This window comes from Schistosoma mansoni, chromosome 6 (genome assembly GCF_000237925.1).
Source record: "Schistosoma mansoni strain Puerto Rico chromosome 6, complete genome".
Taxonomy (NCBI): Eukaryota; Metazoa; Platyhelminthes; class Trematoda; order Strigeidida; family Schistosomatidae; genus Schistosoma; species Schistosoma mansoni.
Window position 1 is genome coordinate 4,188,633 of NC_031500.1, and position 18,243 is coordinate 4,206,875.

Sequence of the window (18,243 nt, forward strand, 5' to 3'; positions counted from 1 at the left end):
TGTAGGATTTAACCCAGCAACCATCACAACAACCACCACCACCATCACCATAGCAACAACAAAAAAGCCAATAATCTTTGAGAATAAATTTTAATCATCAAGAAAATGTAAAACTAATGAACAATTTTGTGAAAAACAAAATCATAATCATTTAGACAAGAGTGTTTTGAACGTTATATATGAAAGAGGAAAACAAAAGGAGATAAATATAAATATATAAAATGTACAGTTATGAAGTTAAATTAGAAGCATTTACGATGTACAATAGCTGGACCCGATTCATCATATTCTTGTTTGGTTATCCACATCTGATTGAATGTCGACAATGAAGCTAATATAGAACCACCAATCCATACAGAATATTTACGTTCAGGTGGTGCTACAATTTTAATTTTCATTGTTGTTGGAGCAAGATTACAAATTTCTTTTTGCATACGATCTGAAATACCAGGGAACATAGTAGAACCACCAGATAGAACAATATTAGAATAGAGATCTTTACGAATATCAACATCACATTTCATAATTGAACTGTAAGTTGTTTCATGAATACCGGAACATTCCATACCTAAGAAACTTGGTTGTAACATTGCTTCAGGACATCGGAAACGTTCATTACCAATTGTAATCACTTGACCATCAGGTAATTCATAGCTTTTCTCAAGAGATGAACTATGTGAAGCAGTACTCATTTCTTGATCGAAGTCCAAAGCAACATAACACAGTTTTTCCTTGATGTCACGAACAATTTCACGTTCAGCAGTAGTTGTAAAAGAATGACCACGTTCAGTTAATATTTTCATAAGATAATCAGTTTAATCACGACCAGCCAAATCAAGACGAAGAATTGCATGTGGTAAAGCATAACCTTCATAAATAGGAACAGTATGACTTACACCATCTCCTGAATCCAATACTATACCCGTAGTACGACCAGATGCATACAAAGATAAAACTGCCTGAATAGCAACATACATGGCTGGACTGTTGAATGTTTCAAACATGATCTGTGTCATTTTTTCACGATTTGCTTTGGGATTCATTGGTGCTTCAGTAAGTAGGACAGGGTGTTCTTCTGGGGCTACACGTAATTCATTATAAAATGTATGATGCCATATCTTCTCCATATCATCCCAATTAGAAACAATTCCATGTTCAATAGGATATTTTAAAGTTAGAATGCCTCTTTTCGATTGTGCCTCATCACCAACATAACTATCTTTTTGTCCCATACCAACCATAACACCTTGATGTCTTGGACGACCAACAATTGATGGGAACACAGCTCTTGGTGCATCATCACCAGCGAATCCAGCTTTACACATACCCGATCCATTATCAATGACAAGGGCACTTATTTCTTCTTCTGCCATTTGAGTAAAGCAACCTCAGAGGATTAGTTTTTCTTTAAAACTGAAGGATGTTCTGATGAGTGCCAGAATTAATAATTCCATCAAAGTGTTGTTTATATTTATTTGTTTCATTTAATAACCATATATGGCTATCGATTTGATGATAATGAGTAAACCAATAATAAATACAGGCGAGTTCTAGTTTTAAAAAATATCGAATTCCATATTTACTTTGTATCATTTTTTATTTATGATAAATATCATTCAATTCTATGATTTTAGTTACTTTGCTAAAGTATTAGAAAGTCATTACTTCTATATAGGTGCTCATGTGTATTTGTGGGTGTGTATGTGAGAGAGAGAGAGAGAGTAAGTGCGTGAGTGTTTGTAATCTACAGTCTAACCTAAGTAACAAGGCAACTATTGTAATAGTAATAATAATAGAAAGCTGGTTATGTGTAACTATGTATACATGTCAATGTTCTATGAATTTCTAGATCATCATTATATGCTGAGTAAAAAATAATATAAATCTAGTAACGATAACTATGAATTTTATTGTAAGCAAAGATGGATAGTGGCTAGAAGTGGAATCCAGTTTGACGCGTGTTTCATCCTATTTGGGACCCGTCACTAGCTGGATGTATCTGCATCTCAGAGTTGATGTTCACTCTGGGACTCGAACCCAGTATCTTTCGTTTCAAACGTCATCGCGTTATCCACTCAGCCACTGAGTCCATATTTGCTTACAATGTTTGTGGATTAAGGCAAGACGCATAGTATGCACATATGCCAATTAGAGACTGACCAGTTGCAGTCCTAAACATCAATGGGAAGATTCAAACAAACGATACTAAATGAATTTATGATTTTTATTGTTATTATTTTCTATCCTTTCCAATCAACTTTCTTAGTATTCAGAGAAGACTGTTAACAGTCACCAAGATGTCAATGTAATAAGGTAATGAACGTCTTTTAAAAGAAAAAAAAGTGAAAAACCGATTGGATAGACCAACACCGACATACAATTACGACATATTGCTCATCATGCAGAACAGTAAATAATTTCAATTAGACATCTTCAGTTGTCTTATAGTTATAATCATTGTTGTATCCCGTGGAGATTTATGAATGGTAACTTTGAGAACTGTTTATGGACTAATATGATATGTATATTTCCTATTGTATAATTGTTAAGTAACTAAACTATTCATATTCGTGTCCCCCTTATTATAAGCTTTATTTTGACCCTAAGACTACTACTGTACGATTTACCATTCTTCAGTTATCCATAGTCCATTATTTACTGCTCCCCCTATTCACAGCCACATTTGGCCAAATCTTGTACAAATGTTATTTTCTATTTTATGGTACGATGTAGTCTGTTTGATTGGTAAATAAACCCAGTATGTTTGTGAATAATGATTTATATTGCAGGGGCTGTTATTGGTGTTCTGGACTTAACTGGCTGGGCTAGGCAGATAGCAGGACGGAGTAGTGCTCAAGACTGCTCATACGGTTTCGGTGTATCATTGGGCGATCAATAAATTCACTGCTCTCCAATTGGTGGTCGTATAACGTCATATATTAAGTGGGCACTCAAGCAATCGATACAACAACTGGTGATGGGGATGTTCTGTTTCGTTAGACTTTTATTTTGTGCTTTTGTTTTATGTCAATTTTCTAGTTGAGTAAATTTTTTTATCGTCGACTTGACGATGCAAAGTACTAAGCATGATGGGCGATATCTCTTGCCCCAAAACGGATATATAATGCAACTAGATAAATCCATGGCTAATACACAAGCGACACATCATTACAATAACCACGTGATATACGTACTGAATAATCCGAATGTTAGATATAGAACCAGATATGAACCAGAATAAGAGCTTATTGTCAGGTGCATAGTGAAGAAATATGTGTAGAATACAAATAGTTACTCAAACATGATGTATCAAGTATGTTCATCCGAACTACTCGACCAAACACAAGTCCCTTTGGATAAGCATGTCATTATCATTGAATGATTTTATATATTCAATATAAAAACAGGTTAGGACAGGTATTGCCTTCAAATTCTCAGATATTTCTCTACTAAAACTCAGCAACACAGAGTTTGACCATTTCGTGAGTAGAATTAGTCAGTATATACCGAGTAGTCACATAGATAATTATGCTGAATAAAATGAATGATACGATAAGGAATTGGATGAATAAACCTATACAAGATATGCAGAAACTACTGTGATCACAAAGTAAAAACCATGCATTTACGATGTAGGAGAATTCATTTGCAATACACTATCCAACTAGACTGTGCATTATTCAATCTTTTATTTCAGGGTTAAGATGGGAATATTCCATGTTTGATGGTAAGAAACAGAAAATTTTAACGGCCATGTGAGTCAATCTTTGATAGAATTAGTAAAATTATAATTCATAAAGTGACCATAAATTTTAGATGTCCCTTAGTTCTAATGTTGATGTAACTAAGATCCGTAAAACAATAGTAGTACCCTCTAATCACAGTCCCTAGACTTTACATCTGAAAACTCAATTGTCAGTGTAATCATATATTTATAATGTTTATTTATACCTTACAAAACAGATAAAAACTATTGAGAAGTAGTCAAAACTAGTTGCTTAAGAAAAATGATCTAAATATTTTGAGTAAGTTTTTATACTACTAGGTTATGACAAGTAGTATAAAATCCGCAAAACAAGCTATTCACAAGTAAGCAAAAGAGATTTTATTTCACTTTCGGAAAAATAAGTACATCTCAAAAAATTAAACGGAATATAACCATTGAAACATAAAGTAAGAAACAATGATTCACCGAGGTGTTCCTTTTTTGGTGAATTTTATTTTAACACCGTTGGATGCCGGCTCAGTGGTCTAGTGGTTAAGTGCTCTGGCGCAAGACTGGTAGATCCTGGGTTCGAATCTCGTGAGGCGGGATCGTGGATGCGCACTGCTGAGGAGCCCCATAATGGGACGAAACAGCCATCCAGTGCTTCCAGGTTTTCCATGGTGATCTAGGTTCAATTGACTCATGATTTCAACTATGAGAATTCATTTCCAACGCTGTACAATCGGAAATATAAACTTATTTTTCAAAATGATAGTAATGGCAATAAGACAGTCACCCAAACTTTTACTAAACATGGTAATAGTAGGTTAAAATAAAGGGATAAAAACGTTATTCTTATTAAAGAAAATGATAAGAACAATTGTTGTTGCTAAGATCTAATTACCATTCTTCGCCAATGGGAAATATAATCAAAATGAAGTAAACAATGACACGTTAAAGGTCAACAAAAACCAATTAAGATCAAAGTCGACAGGACAGGTAGTGAGCCATATGTGGAGAAATTCGAACACTTCATTTCTACCTGAAGTTTGTTCTGATGTTGTTCAGAAGAATAATGAAAGCTCCACGATTAAACCATCCAGTTCAAAGAACAAAACTCCACTGAAGTGAGAAAAAAGTATATAATTGCGATTGTACAGCTTTGAAACTGAATTCTCTAAAATAAGAACTTTTCTCTGAGACAATATTTCTCAATTTAAAACAGGACAATTTCAACATAGTAGATGGTTAATAGTATTTTATGAGAACAATTAATCGATAAGCACCGAGTGAGTGATACACTAGTACCGACCACTAAAATTAATAATAAATATTCACTTGACTAAAGAATTATAAGCAGGCTTATAGCAACCAATTTAAGTTGTTGTTTGGATACCAACTCTAGCGAAATCATGAGGATTGCATGGTTGGAGTTATGCATACTAATGTTAAAAATCAGTGATAAAAATGACAGTAAGAGATCAAAAGTAATCTCTTTTAGTGTTTCTCTAAATCTTGAGTCACTTATCGTCAAAGTATGATATCTTGCCAACAATATGAATAACTTAGTTGGTAAAAGATAAATGAGCCCTTTAAATCTATGTGGAGATTGCGTTAACCTACTAACCAAAACAAGCCAATCAGACTCCTACAATAGATGAAGTCAACTTCACTTCCTACATCCAAACTATGACTTGAGACAGACAAGTTTAGAAATAATACTTTGTATTTAGAGGGAAAATGACTCATCCTAAACAAGTCTACATGACTATGAAGGGGATCCAGAATAATTTGCATTTTATTAGTGATTACAGCGTGTGATCTATGTACTTGTTAGCGGGAAATAAACCGGATTAAGGCGTTTATGTGCATGATCGTGATGGTGCACGCTGATTGGCTGATTCTAAACCAATCAGCCCGGGCAAATTATTGGAGAAAAATCTAGAAGCTTCTTATGCATATTCTATAAATATATGAATGTTTTTCTAACGATTGATTGCTGTTCACCTACCATTGTTATTTTGAATACAATTTCGTTCCTTTTCAACGTGTTCTGATTTTGGGGTCTTGTCGAGTGTCATTGTATAAGAATACTAAGCAATAGGAGTAGCTGGGTCGTTTATTAGCAAATACAATTTATAACAGTACTATAACTCAGCAAGTAAGTCTCTATTCAGAAGGTCAATATCCGAACACGTAAGAGGAAGAAAAACGCAACATTGGGATCCAAATTTGATGGAATTTATTCAAAATAGATTTAGTGATGAGTTTGATTAAGATCACTTAAAGTTACAAACTATAATGATAATTCAGCATAATCATTGACACAATTGATAGATTTTGATTACATAGGCTTTATGAGATAAGCTTTGAAATTGTTAATATCATAGTACAATATATCCATTACCTTAGCTGGATGTAACTTCAACATGATGAAATATGATCATAGTTGAACACCAACAAATATTACTCATATCCTTACTTCTTTATTGTTGATAAAACGTTCTTATTGGGTTGATTAACTCTTTTACAAACTTTTGAAAAGTATTATAACGTAATCCGGAGGCCCTTCTGTCTTTATGACACTATTGATTTATTTCTATCAATTATGCTACTATGTTACTATGATGACTAAAATATGTTTTTCCATAAATCCATATAACCAACACAATATCATAAATGACAATTGACCCAGTTTAATGAGTAGAAAGTATGAATGAAGACAATGTGTACAAGCATACATACATACATACACATACGCATACATAACAATGACTGTGATAATGATCAGTTTTGAAATGACAAAACATGCGGTGCACATCAATAATGAATTTATTCAACAAGGAATTACCATGACAATAATAAATAAAAGGTTTTCTTTCTTAGGAAGAGCCACATAAATGGTACACAACTGATTCAAAGATCAAGAAACAACATGAATATATATATATAATTTTGATTACGTTAGATCGATAAGAATAAAATAGTGGGTACCCCACTTACACACATACACACACAGACACGCGAACATAACAGGCATCATAATCACTTTGTGTGTTTTTTATTTGATGACAGTAGCATAGGTAATAGTAATACTAGTAGTACTAGTAGTAGTATGTATGGCCTGTGGCAGTAACAACAGTCTTGACAAATAATAATTGTTAAACTATTTTTCAGAGTTCAATATTTTGAATGGAACATGCCAGATCTATGAGAAAAAGAGAGCCGACGAGATTGTACTTACATCGATACACAAATGTTGCATCATCTATTAGCTGATAAAAATCAATAAACAAGTTTAAAAAGAAAGTTACAACGAAGGGACGGAAAAAGAAAAGAGAGAAATATGTAATCAATTTCAAGTTTACACATAGATAGCAATGATGATATGGAACAAAGGTGTACGAAAGATCACAGTGTTTACAATTTTTAAGCATATCAGGGTCGTACATCATCATCATCATCATCATCATGAACATCTCAAATCGTTAGTTATTCATCACAGCACATGAATTGAAAAAAATAAAAAAAAAGTTACATAAAAATAACAAAATTTAAGTAGTAAATGAATGACAATTTAAAAAAAAATTTTTTTTTTGTGAAAATCTAGTTTATTTGCCATGTATAGAGAATTCAATGGATAAATGTGTTTGTGTGTATGGACGAATTCATTCCACACAAAAAAAAATAACATTTTTATTGCAGTTTTGAATAAATTGATGGTCTAAATTTATAATGAATAAATTTCAATATTAATATTGGTATACAACTAACACCAGTGATAGCTAATACTTTCCAAACAAATCCAATTGTTCTTAGAAATACTGAATCTATAGTCAATGAATAAAACAAAGAAAAATTGAAAAGATTACAAATGATGAGAAAGTGACTGGAATAATCAGAATGAAACAGAAGGTATGAAAGACCCCAAATGCCCTGGTACTCCCGAGAGTGGGAAGAGCCCGCTCTCCCTCTCGAAATGCTCTCACATGGCTATGCGTATACAACAACTGATAGGGAAGTCCTACTCACTGCCTTCTCGCACCACGGGTGTTGTTTACGAAAATAAGAGGACGAAAAGCGAATGTCCGGCGCTTTAACCAGGTTGATGTACACGGAAAGTCCACCTAGGGGAGTTGGAAAACCCTGACTCCAAACCAATGGTGCACATCGCCTCCAGGATCCTGAAGGAACAAATGGCGTATGAACCAATCGTTGGTCACCGGCTACCATGGGACTGCATCTTCTTACGATGTTCCACTGCCTTGTGGATCAGACCTTTAGGTCAACAGCTCCAGGTGTGGTCCCCTAAGAAAACCACCTGCTTCAGTTTGGGCACCTGGACAGTATCACAGCCCTCACACAAATCAAATGACATTTGTGAGACGCATATTTATCTGGTGCTTCCTTGTACCAATATTTATGTGTTTAAATAAGATAAAATAAAAACAGAATGTATACATAACTAGTAGGACAATGATTTCAATCTGATCTAATCGATAATAGGATAGAAAAAACATGTCAGGTTGTATTCAACTGCTTCCTGGAATTTTTTAATTCAATTCAGCTTTACCCTAATATAGGTACCCTTATGAAACACCGACTTCGGTGGTTTGGACATGTTCTACGAATGTCGTCCCAGAGAATTCCACGTCGTGCATTATTTGCCGACACTGAGACTGGTTGGAAAAGCGGAGAGGTGGTCAGTATATGACATGGTGTCGTGGTATGAAAGAAAGCTACAAAGGGCTGGCTGCTGTTGGTCCTTCACAACTCCCTGGCTGGGGTCCAAGAGATGGTGCAACACAGTGGCTAGAGACGTTATCAGATATGGCTCAGAATAGAAGCCAGTGGCGAACCTGTTGTAACCTTCTTTTACTTTCTTCATAAAGAGTGGTTATAACCTCCTTAACTGAAAGAGTTCTTCTGGTTGTACATTTCAGTTTCCTCCATCATTACTCTTCTCTTTTCTTTCACTTTATTTTTTTCTTTTATATATATGCATCTTACCCCTTTCTCTTCCCATTCTCATTGTTTTGTGTGGCGCATATATATCTGGTGCCCCTTTGTACCAATATTTATGTGTTTAAATACAGTAAAATAAACAAATAGGTACCCTTATAAGTTCATATTGGAATAAACGTCCAATTATAATACAATAAATAAATAATTTAACTTACTATTGAATTGAAGGTTATTTGTATGAAAGCTAACACGATACTATCTGACTGCTTAGAATCAAACTAATCATACAGATTAAAAGTTAAGTGTTTTAAACGCTATCTCATTGCTACAAACAGTCACCTGGTAATCGAACATATAATTCAGTTAGAATGAATGCATGCTTCAAACTAACTCACTGGTTCGATCTATGACTGGGGCACTGAACGACAATATCGACTTCGCATCAATATTGTAGATATACTGGTGTTGATGGCTTTCATTACAGCAAAAAAAAACGAGATAAAAGTTTGTATAGTGGATGTCCTTTAAAAATCAGTTATGCAAAGAACCTGTATGGACTGAAATTCAGATGTATGATCGAAAGTCACTTGTTCGAAATACTAGGTGACTTACTCCACTACATCCGTATTACCTTGTGTCGCAGTTCTGTCTAACAACATTTATTGCATAAACTAACCTTTAAAAAAGTATAAGAAGTGTAGTGGCTGTGTTTACAAGCGATCACCCATTGATAAAGGTATTTGACTTGCAGGCATTAAGCAACGAGTTTGAACTCAGCAGTCGGGTAGCATCATTAGCTGGAAGTAAATCACATGAACTAGTGCCTCATAAGAGTTGAAGGAACACAAATTTCAACCAGAGAGTTACAGAATAGAAATACAAATCATCCACAAAGATTTGAACAATCATTTATTAGCGTATTACGAAATATACCACATTCGATTTAGTATAAGAAGTTGTGTTTAAAAGTAAGTAACGGAAATTTCATTTGTGAGATAAAACCATAAAGTCAACGGCTTTTAGTCATGGGAAAAAAGAAAGAATCACACACTTACCAAAATATGCTTTCATAACAATCAATGCCATTATATAAATTGCTAAACTGATAACTTCCGCTAAAATCATTAGAAGATGCCATGTACGTATGGTAATAGCCACCATTAGTAATTCCGTTAATAATAAAGCTGTAAATGTGATAGCTACTACATGAATGAATTCATCTTCGAAAAGTAACAAAGCACCATACATGATAACACTACCTAAAAAAGTGAAACAATGAGAACAAATTAATATGTGATTATGGAGATTGTTGAGTTTCATTGAAATCATGAACTGATCTAAGTTATAACACTAGTAAAATCCTGGAAGCACTGGATGAACATTTCGTCCTAGTATAGGAATCCACAGGAGTGAGAATTCACGGTCCTGAATGTGTGATTCGAACCCAGAACCTTCGATCTTTCAGTTGAGATATTTAACAAGGAAATTGTGAATGGGATAATTCAATGATGATTTATGATTGGTTATATCATGTGAGTCAGCAACTTTTTTTATCACAGTGAAAGGAATCACATCATTTAAGGCTTACACCAAAATTAACTGAGAAATTAAGGATTAGCACTTTCACTTGGGACAACGAACATGTGTACCGGGCTCTATATTGATGATGTTCATCTGTCTATCATCTAAGTTAAAACATACAATTTGAGGATCCCAAAGTTACGCTTTTTTCCACTTGCAATTTCTGGATATGATAGGAAGAATATTAAAATTAATGCATCCTTTAAAACACAATGCTTAAGAAAGTATGATGTTGTCTGAGAAACCTTTATATTACTCAACATAATACATCTCAGATTATAATGAGGTAAGTGTTTCACAAATAGTCAAACCGCTAAGAAGAGAATACGAATTAGTGTCAGAATCAATATTGACAACTCTACAGTATAAACTTTCAGAAACTTAATGTGACGTTTTAAAAAACCATCCACTTGAGATAGTGTATATATGATTAAATTGAAAGGTGTCCAATTTAATGATCCGAATATACTCAACAGTCAAGAACACAGATAAATTCTTTTCCCTAAATGTTTAACAGCCTGTAAAACAAATCATTACCATAACCACCGACATGTTCTCATTAGGAGTACAATATGCCAGAATATATCCACCTATTCAATCTACTACCAATCATAATAAAATTTATTCATCATAATGAATGAACAAGGTAATATGATTGTATTCATATGTATATACTAACCTTGATAAACACTAATCAACTGCCAGATGAAATAAGTTTTAAAAGTTAATTCACGACCTTTCTGTAAAGTTTTATATAATTCAGGATAGGTTATAGCAATACGATCTGGTACATCCTTGTCAAGCACCAATGAAAACACAGGGAACATCGTGAACACTGTGGCATAACCAACATATAGAAAACTTGGGAATAACGGTATTGCAACAAAATAGAAAACGGCTGAAAATATCGCTTGCATGACAGTGATAATAGAACCTAGAATGAAAAGAAACAATGTTGCAGGTGAAACTAGTAAACTTCAAGATAAAATCAAAATGCTATGTGGAAAAACCTTTTTTCGTTGGTGAAATATAACCATATCCGAAATACGGTCGTTATTAGGGATGATAGGATTATGATTAAGCTCTATAGTAAACTGACGGGAGTTGAACATGTAGACTGTTAGATTACAATTCAGTGATGCATATCGGTATCCTAATAAAATCTGAATGACCCTAGGCTCAATCCTATGTGACTAATTACGAGTAAGCACACACTGTCGGGGAATTCCGAAGTTAAGATCGACACACCTGTGTCCAGAGCTACCTGATTTAATTTATTCTCCAAATGACGTAGGTCTACAAGTTGATATTAAATAACTCATATTACTCAGTCTAATTAAGTAGTACAAGAGATAAGTATGAATTTACCAAGGGTCTGCTTCGATATGAGGTGAACCAACTAAATGAATCTTTTTCTAACGACCCAAACAGACCATTGTTAATTGAGGATTAGCAGTTAGAAAAACAAACTACTTGATGACTTTAGGTAATATGAACTAAAAGATAGAAATCCGTATTAATCAAACCTACAATTGAATATATATTAACTCGATAACCATTGATGATTTCTTCAGTGCACCAAATGGATCCATAAGATTTGGATATATAACGAGTTTGTGTATGAAATGAGTAAACTAGTTTCATTAACTTAATCCTTGAGGCTATAAAAAACAGAACTAGAGAGTAATTAAAGCTTTTTATTTTGGAAATGACATTATATGCAAGACTATTTTTCTGTAATTTGGAGAACTCCCCAAAAATCAGGGTGTGTTCATCAATTGAAATACCAATCGTCCTTATATGTGGATTAATAAAACGTAGCTGAAGACACAATGAATGTGTATTTAAACAAAGAACTAAGAGAAGAAAAATCTCTAATCAGCTTTCTTGTCTTGGTTAGTAATAATCATCTAGGTAATGCTGAAGATGAAATATTCAGTATTTAATTATTTATTTTATTTATCTGAACACATAAACAATGGTGCAAGGGGGCATCAAATACATATGTGCTACACAATAGCAATGAGGTCAGTAGTTACCACTGATTCGTGTGAGGACAGTGATACTGCTCAGGCGCCCAAACCGAAGCAGGTGGTTTTATTAGGGGGCCACTTCCCGAATCTTTGACCTGAAGGTCTAGTCCACAAGACAGAGGAGCGACGTAAAGAGATGCAGTCTCATGGTAGCCAGTGATTAACAATAGGTCCATACACCTTTTGTTTCCTCAGGATCTTGGAGGTCATGTGCCCCATTGGTTTAGAATCACGGTTTTTCAAATCCCCTAGGTGGACTCACTGTGTCCACCAACCCGGTTAAAGCGCCGGATATTCACTTTCCGTAAACAGTAATGCTGCGAAAAGGCAGTGAGTAGGACTTCCCTATCAGTGGTTGTATACGCGTGGCCATGTGAGAGTACTTCAAGAAGGAGAGGTGACTCTCTCCACTCTTGACCGTACCAGGGGCAGTACAGTACAGGATTGTTGCATTTTACTGAGATCACGAACTGATTTAAGTTAACCTCTAGAACACTGAGCCGGCATCCAATGATGTTAATGTCAAACTTCCACCAATGCACGATATTGCGCGTCCAACCACCATTGTATTCAGTGAGTAACTGCCTCACAACAGACATGGTTGAACTTCACTGGTCACGGCTTCTCACTGCGATTCCAGAAAGTCCATCTTGACGTCAGTCACTAGTGAGCACGAGATAACTATCAGTATGGTGTTGTGGAGATTGGTGAGTTTAGATTGATATCATGAATGGATCAATTTTAAACCACTGAAAACCTAGAAGCACTGGACGGCGTGTGGGATTGTAAAAGCTCACGACTGAGTCCCATACTAGGACGAAACGGCCGTTCAGTGCTTCTAGGTTTTCAATGATGGTTTAACATTGATCCATTCATGATATCAATCTTAACTTAACAATCTTTACAACCCTATCCTGATGATTTAAGTTAGACAAACATTAAAAATTGAATTATTATTAATGATTAACAACCTTAAAATCAATGATGTCACTACCTTAACACAGTATTAAACATAATCGGAAACATTGTTTGTTTTTAATCTGCAATATGTATTAAATATATTTTTAGAAGAGTACATTCATTAAAGAAAAACGAAACATACACACCACCAAATAAATCGATAGTTTTTTATTTCTTAAAGCCAAAATAAACTAGAAATGTAATTTAGAAAAAGATCTAAATTGTTATTGTAAGTCAATACAGGAAGAAGAAGGAGAACAAGAACAAGAACAAGAAGGAATAAGATGACTGTTGTAGTTGAAAATATTCAACAACAAAAAAACTTTAAAGCACAATGAATTACTTATTTAACAGTTTAAAAGGAAAAAAACAGTATTCGTTAATCCGAATTTATCGTTATGACGAATTTGGAACATATACACTGTTACCTAAATTAGTTCTTATTGCTTATACTTTGCTAAATTTGTCGTGTACTCCAAGTTCATTGAATATTACCATAAAAAAAAGAGATATTCACCTTCAATTTGACTTTTGGAAAGAATATAAAGTGTTCCTAAAAGTGCCCCCAAATGCCCTAGTACGGCCGAGAGTAGAGAGAGTCACCTCTCCCTCTTCAAATGCTCTCACGTGGCCACGCGTATATAGCCTCTGATAGGGAAGTCCTACTCACTGCCTTCTCGTGGCACCGGTGTTGTTTACGAAATTTAGAGGACGAAAAGCGAATATCTGGCGCTCTAGCCGGGCCGGTGGGCACGGCGAGTCCACTTAGGGGAGTTGGAAAACCACAATTCCAAGCCAATGGTGCACATAAGCTCCAGTATCCTGAGGGAACAAATGGCGGATGAATCAATTGTTGTTCACCGGCTACCATGGGACTGCATCTCCTCACTTGTTAATTTTATAAGCAAAACAACAGACAGACTATAACACAAACTACAACAACTCAGAATAACACTCAGTTACTTTGAGGATATAAAAGCCACCTCTCAGTTGAACTATTCTAAAGATAATTCTACTTTAATAATACTAACATAAACAATAATCAATGAATCGGTAATAGAAGCCTATAGTCTGAGCACATCATACTCAGGTTGTTCTATTATAAGAAAACTCCAGTAACTTACTCAATCACCAACAACGGTTATTCTCAAACATACAATGAAACTCATTATTATTCAAACATTCTCCTCAGCTGGTTAACATTACGTATATGAGTGCATATATATAGGTATAGAATACTTACCTCGATGGATAACAAACAAGGCTAATGCAGCTGTATTTTTGTAACAATTCCTTCCATGAACAAGTAATAATTGTGTGACATGTTTAAATTGTGCTAAACTGAAATCAGATGCCAGACTAGCCTGTCGACCTTCTTTACCTAAAAGACCAAGACCAAGGTCAGATGCTTGAATCATGCCAACATCATTGCCTCCATCACCGATAGCTGCTACTCTTGCTTTTGTATGATATCTTAATAAGGTGACAATTTGTGTTTTTTGTGTCGGTGAACAACGGCATACAACTACAGCCGGTGATTGTCTTGCCAATTCAACAAATTCATGTTCATAAAATCTTAAGCATGTCTTATACACAGAGAAAAAAAAGAAAAAAAACACATGACAACTCCGGTCAATATCAGTGAATTTATATAATGCACATGTGTGTAAATCAAATAGACACATAGATTACTAAGAGAAAATACAGAATATAATTTAAGTGTATACAAGAGTTATTATATTATATTTTATTATTATTAGATCAAAATGGTCACCATGAAAGGTAATTTCTAGCTTAAATACCTTTCCAACAGTTAAAAATAAAACAGGGTTGGATTCATGAAACATCTTCCTTGTTATTACAACACAAATGCAATAACTAAAACTACCGATTATCCAACATTGTTTGCATTAAGTTTGAAAATTGTGAAATGTTCAAGTCTATTGTTTGTCGGTTGCGGCCCGAATAGCTCAGTGGTAACGTCTCTGACGGTGAGGCTGAGTGACACGGGATCGAATCCGTCGGGGAGCACCAGTTCCCTCAACATTACAGGTACACCTTGCTGACGAGTGCCAAGTAGAACGAAACCCGGGTCCAGGGTTTCCTGTTGACCACCTGCAACCACCATTGTATCGTTTTATATAATATTGATTGTAAGTCATCCTTACTGAAAACCAACTACAAAACTCGAAGAAGTATGTATATTCCTTTTAAGTGCCTAACTTGAGGGGTTGAGAAAAATGTTTATAAACTTCAAACAGGAAGTGATTTACTTTGAAATTAAATACATATCATCCCATCGACTATTAGTAAAAGAGAGATGCTTTATTATTTATTGATTTATTTGTCTGAGCACATAAACAATGGTACGGGGGTAGCATTATATACATATGCGCCACATAATAACAATGAGGTCAGTAGTAGTTATCATTGATTTGTGTGAGGGCTGTGATACTGCCCGGGTGCCCAAACCGAAGCAGGCCTTATAGATTTCAGATAACGAATTCTGAACAACAAATTGCTGGCTGAAAACTGATTTAGTGTAGTTCAGTTTGAACAATACAAATGACTATCATCAGACGCATAACACTAGATGAAGTGTACCATGGTATTACCGTAATTAATTCAGTTGCTATTATGTAATTTCTGTCGACAAAATGAAAACACTAACAAGCATAAATTACTACCTTTGATTACCAGTCAGGACACAGCATGCAATATCTTATCCACATTTTCCAATTATTTTAAGAATGCCATTAGAAAAACAAATTTAACTGGGACAACATATAAACTTGCTGTGAGATTTGTAATGTAGGTAGTTAGTGGTTAGCCAGAACGAGGATGTCACAATGGATAGCTACCTAGAACTGAGACCGAGTCACTTGTGTTCCAGCTGTTACCATGAATAATTATTAATGCTTTCGTTAACTAAAAGTTATGCAATCATGAGGGATCATATACAGGTTGTGTAAACAAACAATGTGCTCAGCTTATAACAATGACAATAATTTGTGAAAACAATAGATAATATATATGTGAGATAATGAAAAAACAAATTTATCATATAATTACTTACCTCCATTGATGTTCCAGTTATCAATAAGGCATGATCACAACGTTTACGAAAAGCGTTCAATTCTAAATGAGCTTCCATTCGACCACTAACTGATTTAAATATGTACATAGGTGTATCACGGCCGACTAAACGAGAAGATTTAGCGATACATGCAGCTGTCTCAAGTTTATCTCCAGTCAACATCCAAACACGTATACCAGCATTTCTTAGGGCTTCTAATGCAGGACGAACCTAAATATTTTTTTTAGAAAGAAAAACAAAATATACAATGGAATAGAATGGAGATACAACAAAAATATATTGTGGATGTTAATATCAGTCAGGCCTAATGTAGAAATTGGCACATATCCGCATTGGTTCAAGTTGCCATACCACATTAGCACACTGAGATAAAAGATTATCAAGACAAATACCTGAGTAGAAAAAGTAATAACAATATAAAGTCAAATGCTGCTGGGCACGAAATTTTACGAAACACATACAGAAAAGTTTCTTAACAGAACAATCAGAAATAAAAACTGAGTCCATCGACTATTCATATATTTAGGCATTATTTGTAATACGACTCTATTGCTTAACTGCTAACTTTCCAACACAGTATCCGGGTTTTGAGGCCTGTTTCATTACATTTTGGATTTGAAATATTAGGTAATACCATTATCAGTAATAATCACAGGAAGAGATTAGATTATGCAGTTTAAATTGAAAGTTCGATACATTGTACAATAGTAAGCTAGGTTTCCTAGGCGCAGTGCATCATGAGTAAGTAGATGCTACTGCTGTAAAGTAATAAGTCCTTGATGGTGGATCATAAAAATTGTATCCTAACATTTCTGGGCTTATATCATTAATTTAACTTATCCACCTAAAAAAAGAAGCATTCCCATTGAAAAAAAAAGGTTATATACTAAAGAACAAAGACAAATCAATTTGAGATCACAAGTGGACAAAAACAGCAACATCAATAACTATTAGGTAATTATGATTCATTAGACTGGTTAATTACCCTTTGGGATTCAAATAGATAGTTTTATTGGGTTCTTCCAGAAAACAGTCATACCTAAGGAGATTCAAATGTAAATCGATCGTGCCTTACTATACTAACCCATCTACTAACTACCTAGACGCGCGATGTTGGAGTAGATTGGAAGAAAGATAGGGGCGGTCAAACCCAAACATTGCATAAGTCAATGAAAACACTGACTGTTGGAACTAGCAGTGTAGGTAGGTACAGACTATCTGGTTGCCATCCGCATAATTATTGTAACCAATAGTTACAGACTTCAAATGAAATAGTTAAAAATCTTTCGCAATAATCCAGATGCATCTATCCTACGTTTCTAAATTCTTCACAAAATTCCCTTTATTATTTCATTAGTTCATATCTTCTAGATTGGGTTGGCATATTTCGAGTTCAAAGGTGTTACTGGTAAAATTTTTGTCAAACTCCGAACACCCGTGTTATATTTAGCAGGAATCTACACTACTTCTTAATAGCTTCACTTACGTCACAGCTGAAAGAAACTGTGACAAAAGTAAATGCTCACCAGTCATGATTGGTTTCGTATAAACTGAACCCTTTTCAATTCCTTTCTCCCTTAGACTCAAAGGTATGTCTAAAAGGGGGTTGGTCAGTACTTCATATTCCTAGACTTTACAGTCCATGGAAGATAGATAGCACTCACACCTTCCATAATAACAACAATTTCATTCCACAGACTAAGCAAACAGCATGTACAGATTCAACGATGCCAATTTTACCTAAGAATAATCGATAAGTAGGTAAGACTGTAGCTTCGCTAACGCTTGTATTTGTGCAGAATTCTTTACGATAGAAAATGCGGATTATAATACGACAAAGTGTGGGGACGTGGCAAGAGCTATTTACTATAAAAAGTTCTATGTAGTAGTGTTTTTAACTT

The 18,243-nt window shown here is 34.7% G+C and overlaps 3 protein-coding genes across 3 annotated transcripts in view; all 3 read right to left on the reverse strand.

Moving 5' to 3' along the window:
• Positions 1 to 815: 815 nt before the first annotated feature.
• Smp_203130 (uncharacterized protein) lies at positions 816 to 1,373 on the reverse strand (the record flags this gene model as incomplete). The annotated part of the gene is made up of 1 exon (XM_018798004.1): positions 816 to 1,373. The coding sequence occupies one exon, from the start codon at positions 1,371 to 1,373 to the stop codon at positions 816 to 818; it is 558 nt and encodes a 185-aa protein (XP_018652989.1).
• A 5,151-nt stretch (positions 1,374 to 6,524) lies between these two features.
• On the reverse strand, positions 6,525 to 7,222 carry Smp_091660 (hypothetical protein). The gene has a single exon (XM_018798005.1). It carries the CDS (start codon positions 7,183 to 7,185, stop codon positions 6,880 to 6,882), a length of 306 nt encoding a protein of 101 aa, XP_018652990.1. The 5' UTR covers positions 7,186 to 7,222; the 3' UTR covers positions 6,525 to 6,879.
• A 2,433-nt stretch (positions 7,223 to 9,655) lies between these two features.
• Positions 9,656 to 18,243, reverse strand: part of Smp_091650 (putative cation-transporting ATPase) — a gene marked incomplete at both ends in the record, with an annotated part of 23,443 nt that continues 14,855 nt past the window's right edge. Inside the window, 5 exons of the mRNA XM_018798006.1 lie at positions 9,656 to 9,687; positions 9,727 to 9,930; positions 10,932 to 11,186; positions 14,489 to 14,831; positions 16,322 to 16,552. Coding sequence (XP_018652991.1) covers positions 9,656 to 9,687; positions 9,727 to 9,930; positions 10,932 to 11,186; positions 14,489 to 14,831; positions 16,322 to 16,552 — 1,065 coding nt within the window. The remainder of the gene's footprint in view (positions 9,688 to 9,726; positions 9,931 to 10,931; positions 11,187 to 14,488; positions 14,832 to 16,321; positions 16,553 to 18,243) is intronic.

What these genes read in the sequence shown, in the direction of transcription:
- Smp_091660 (XM_018798005.1), bottom strand. Translation starts at nt 7,185, where the DNA reads ATGTTCATGATGATGATGATGATGATGATGTACGACCCTGATATGCTT.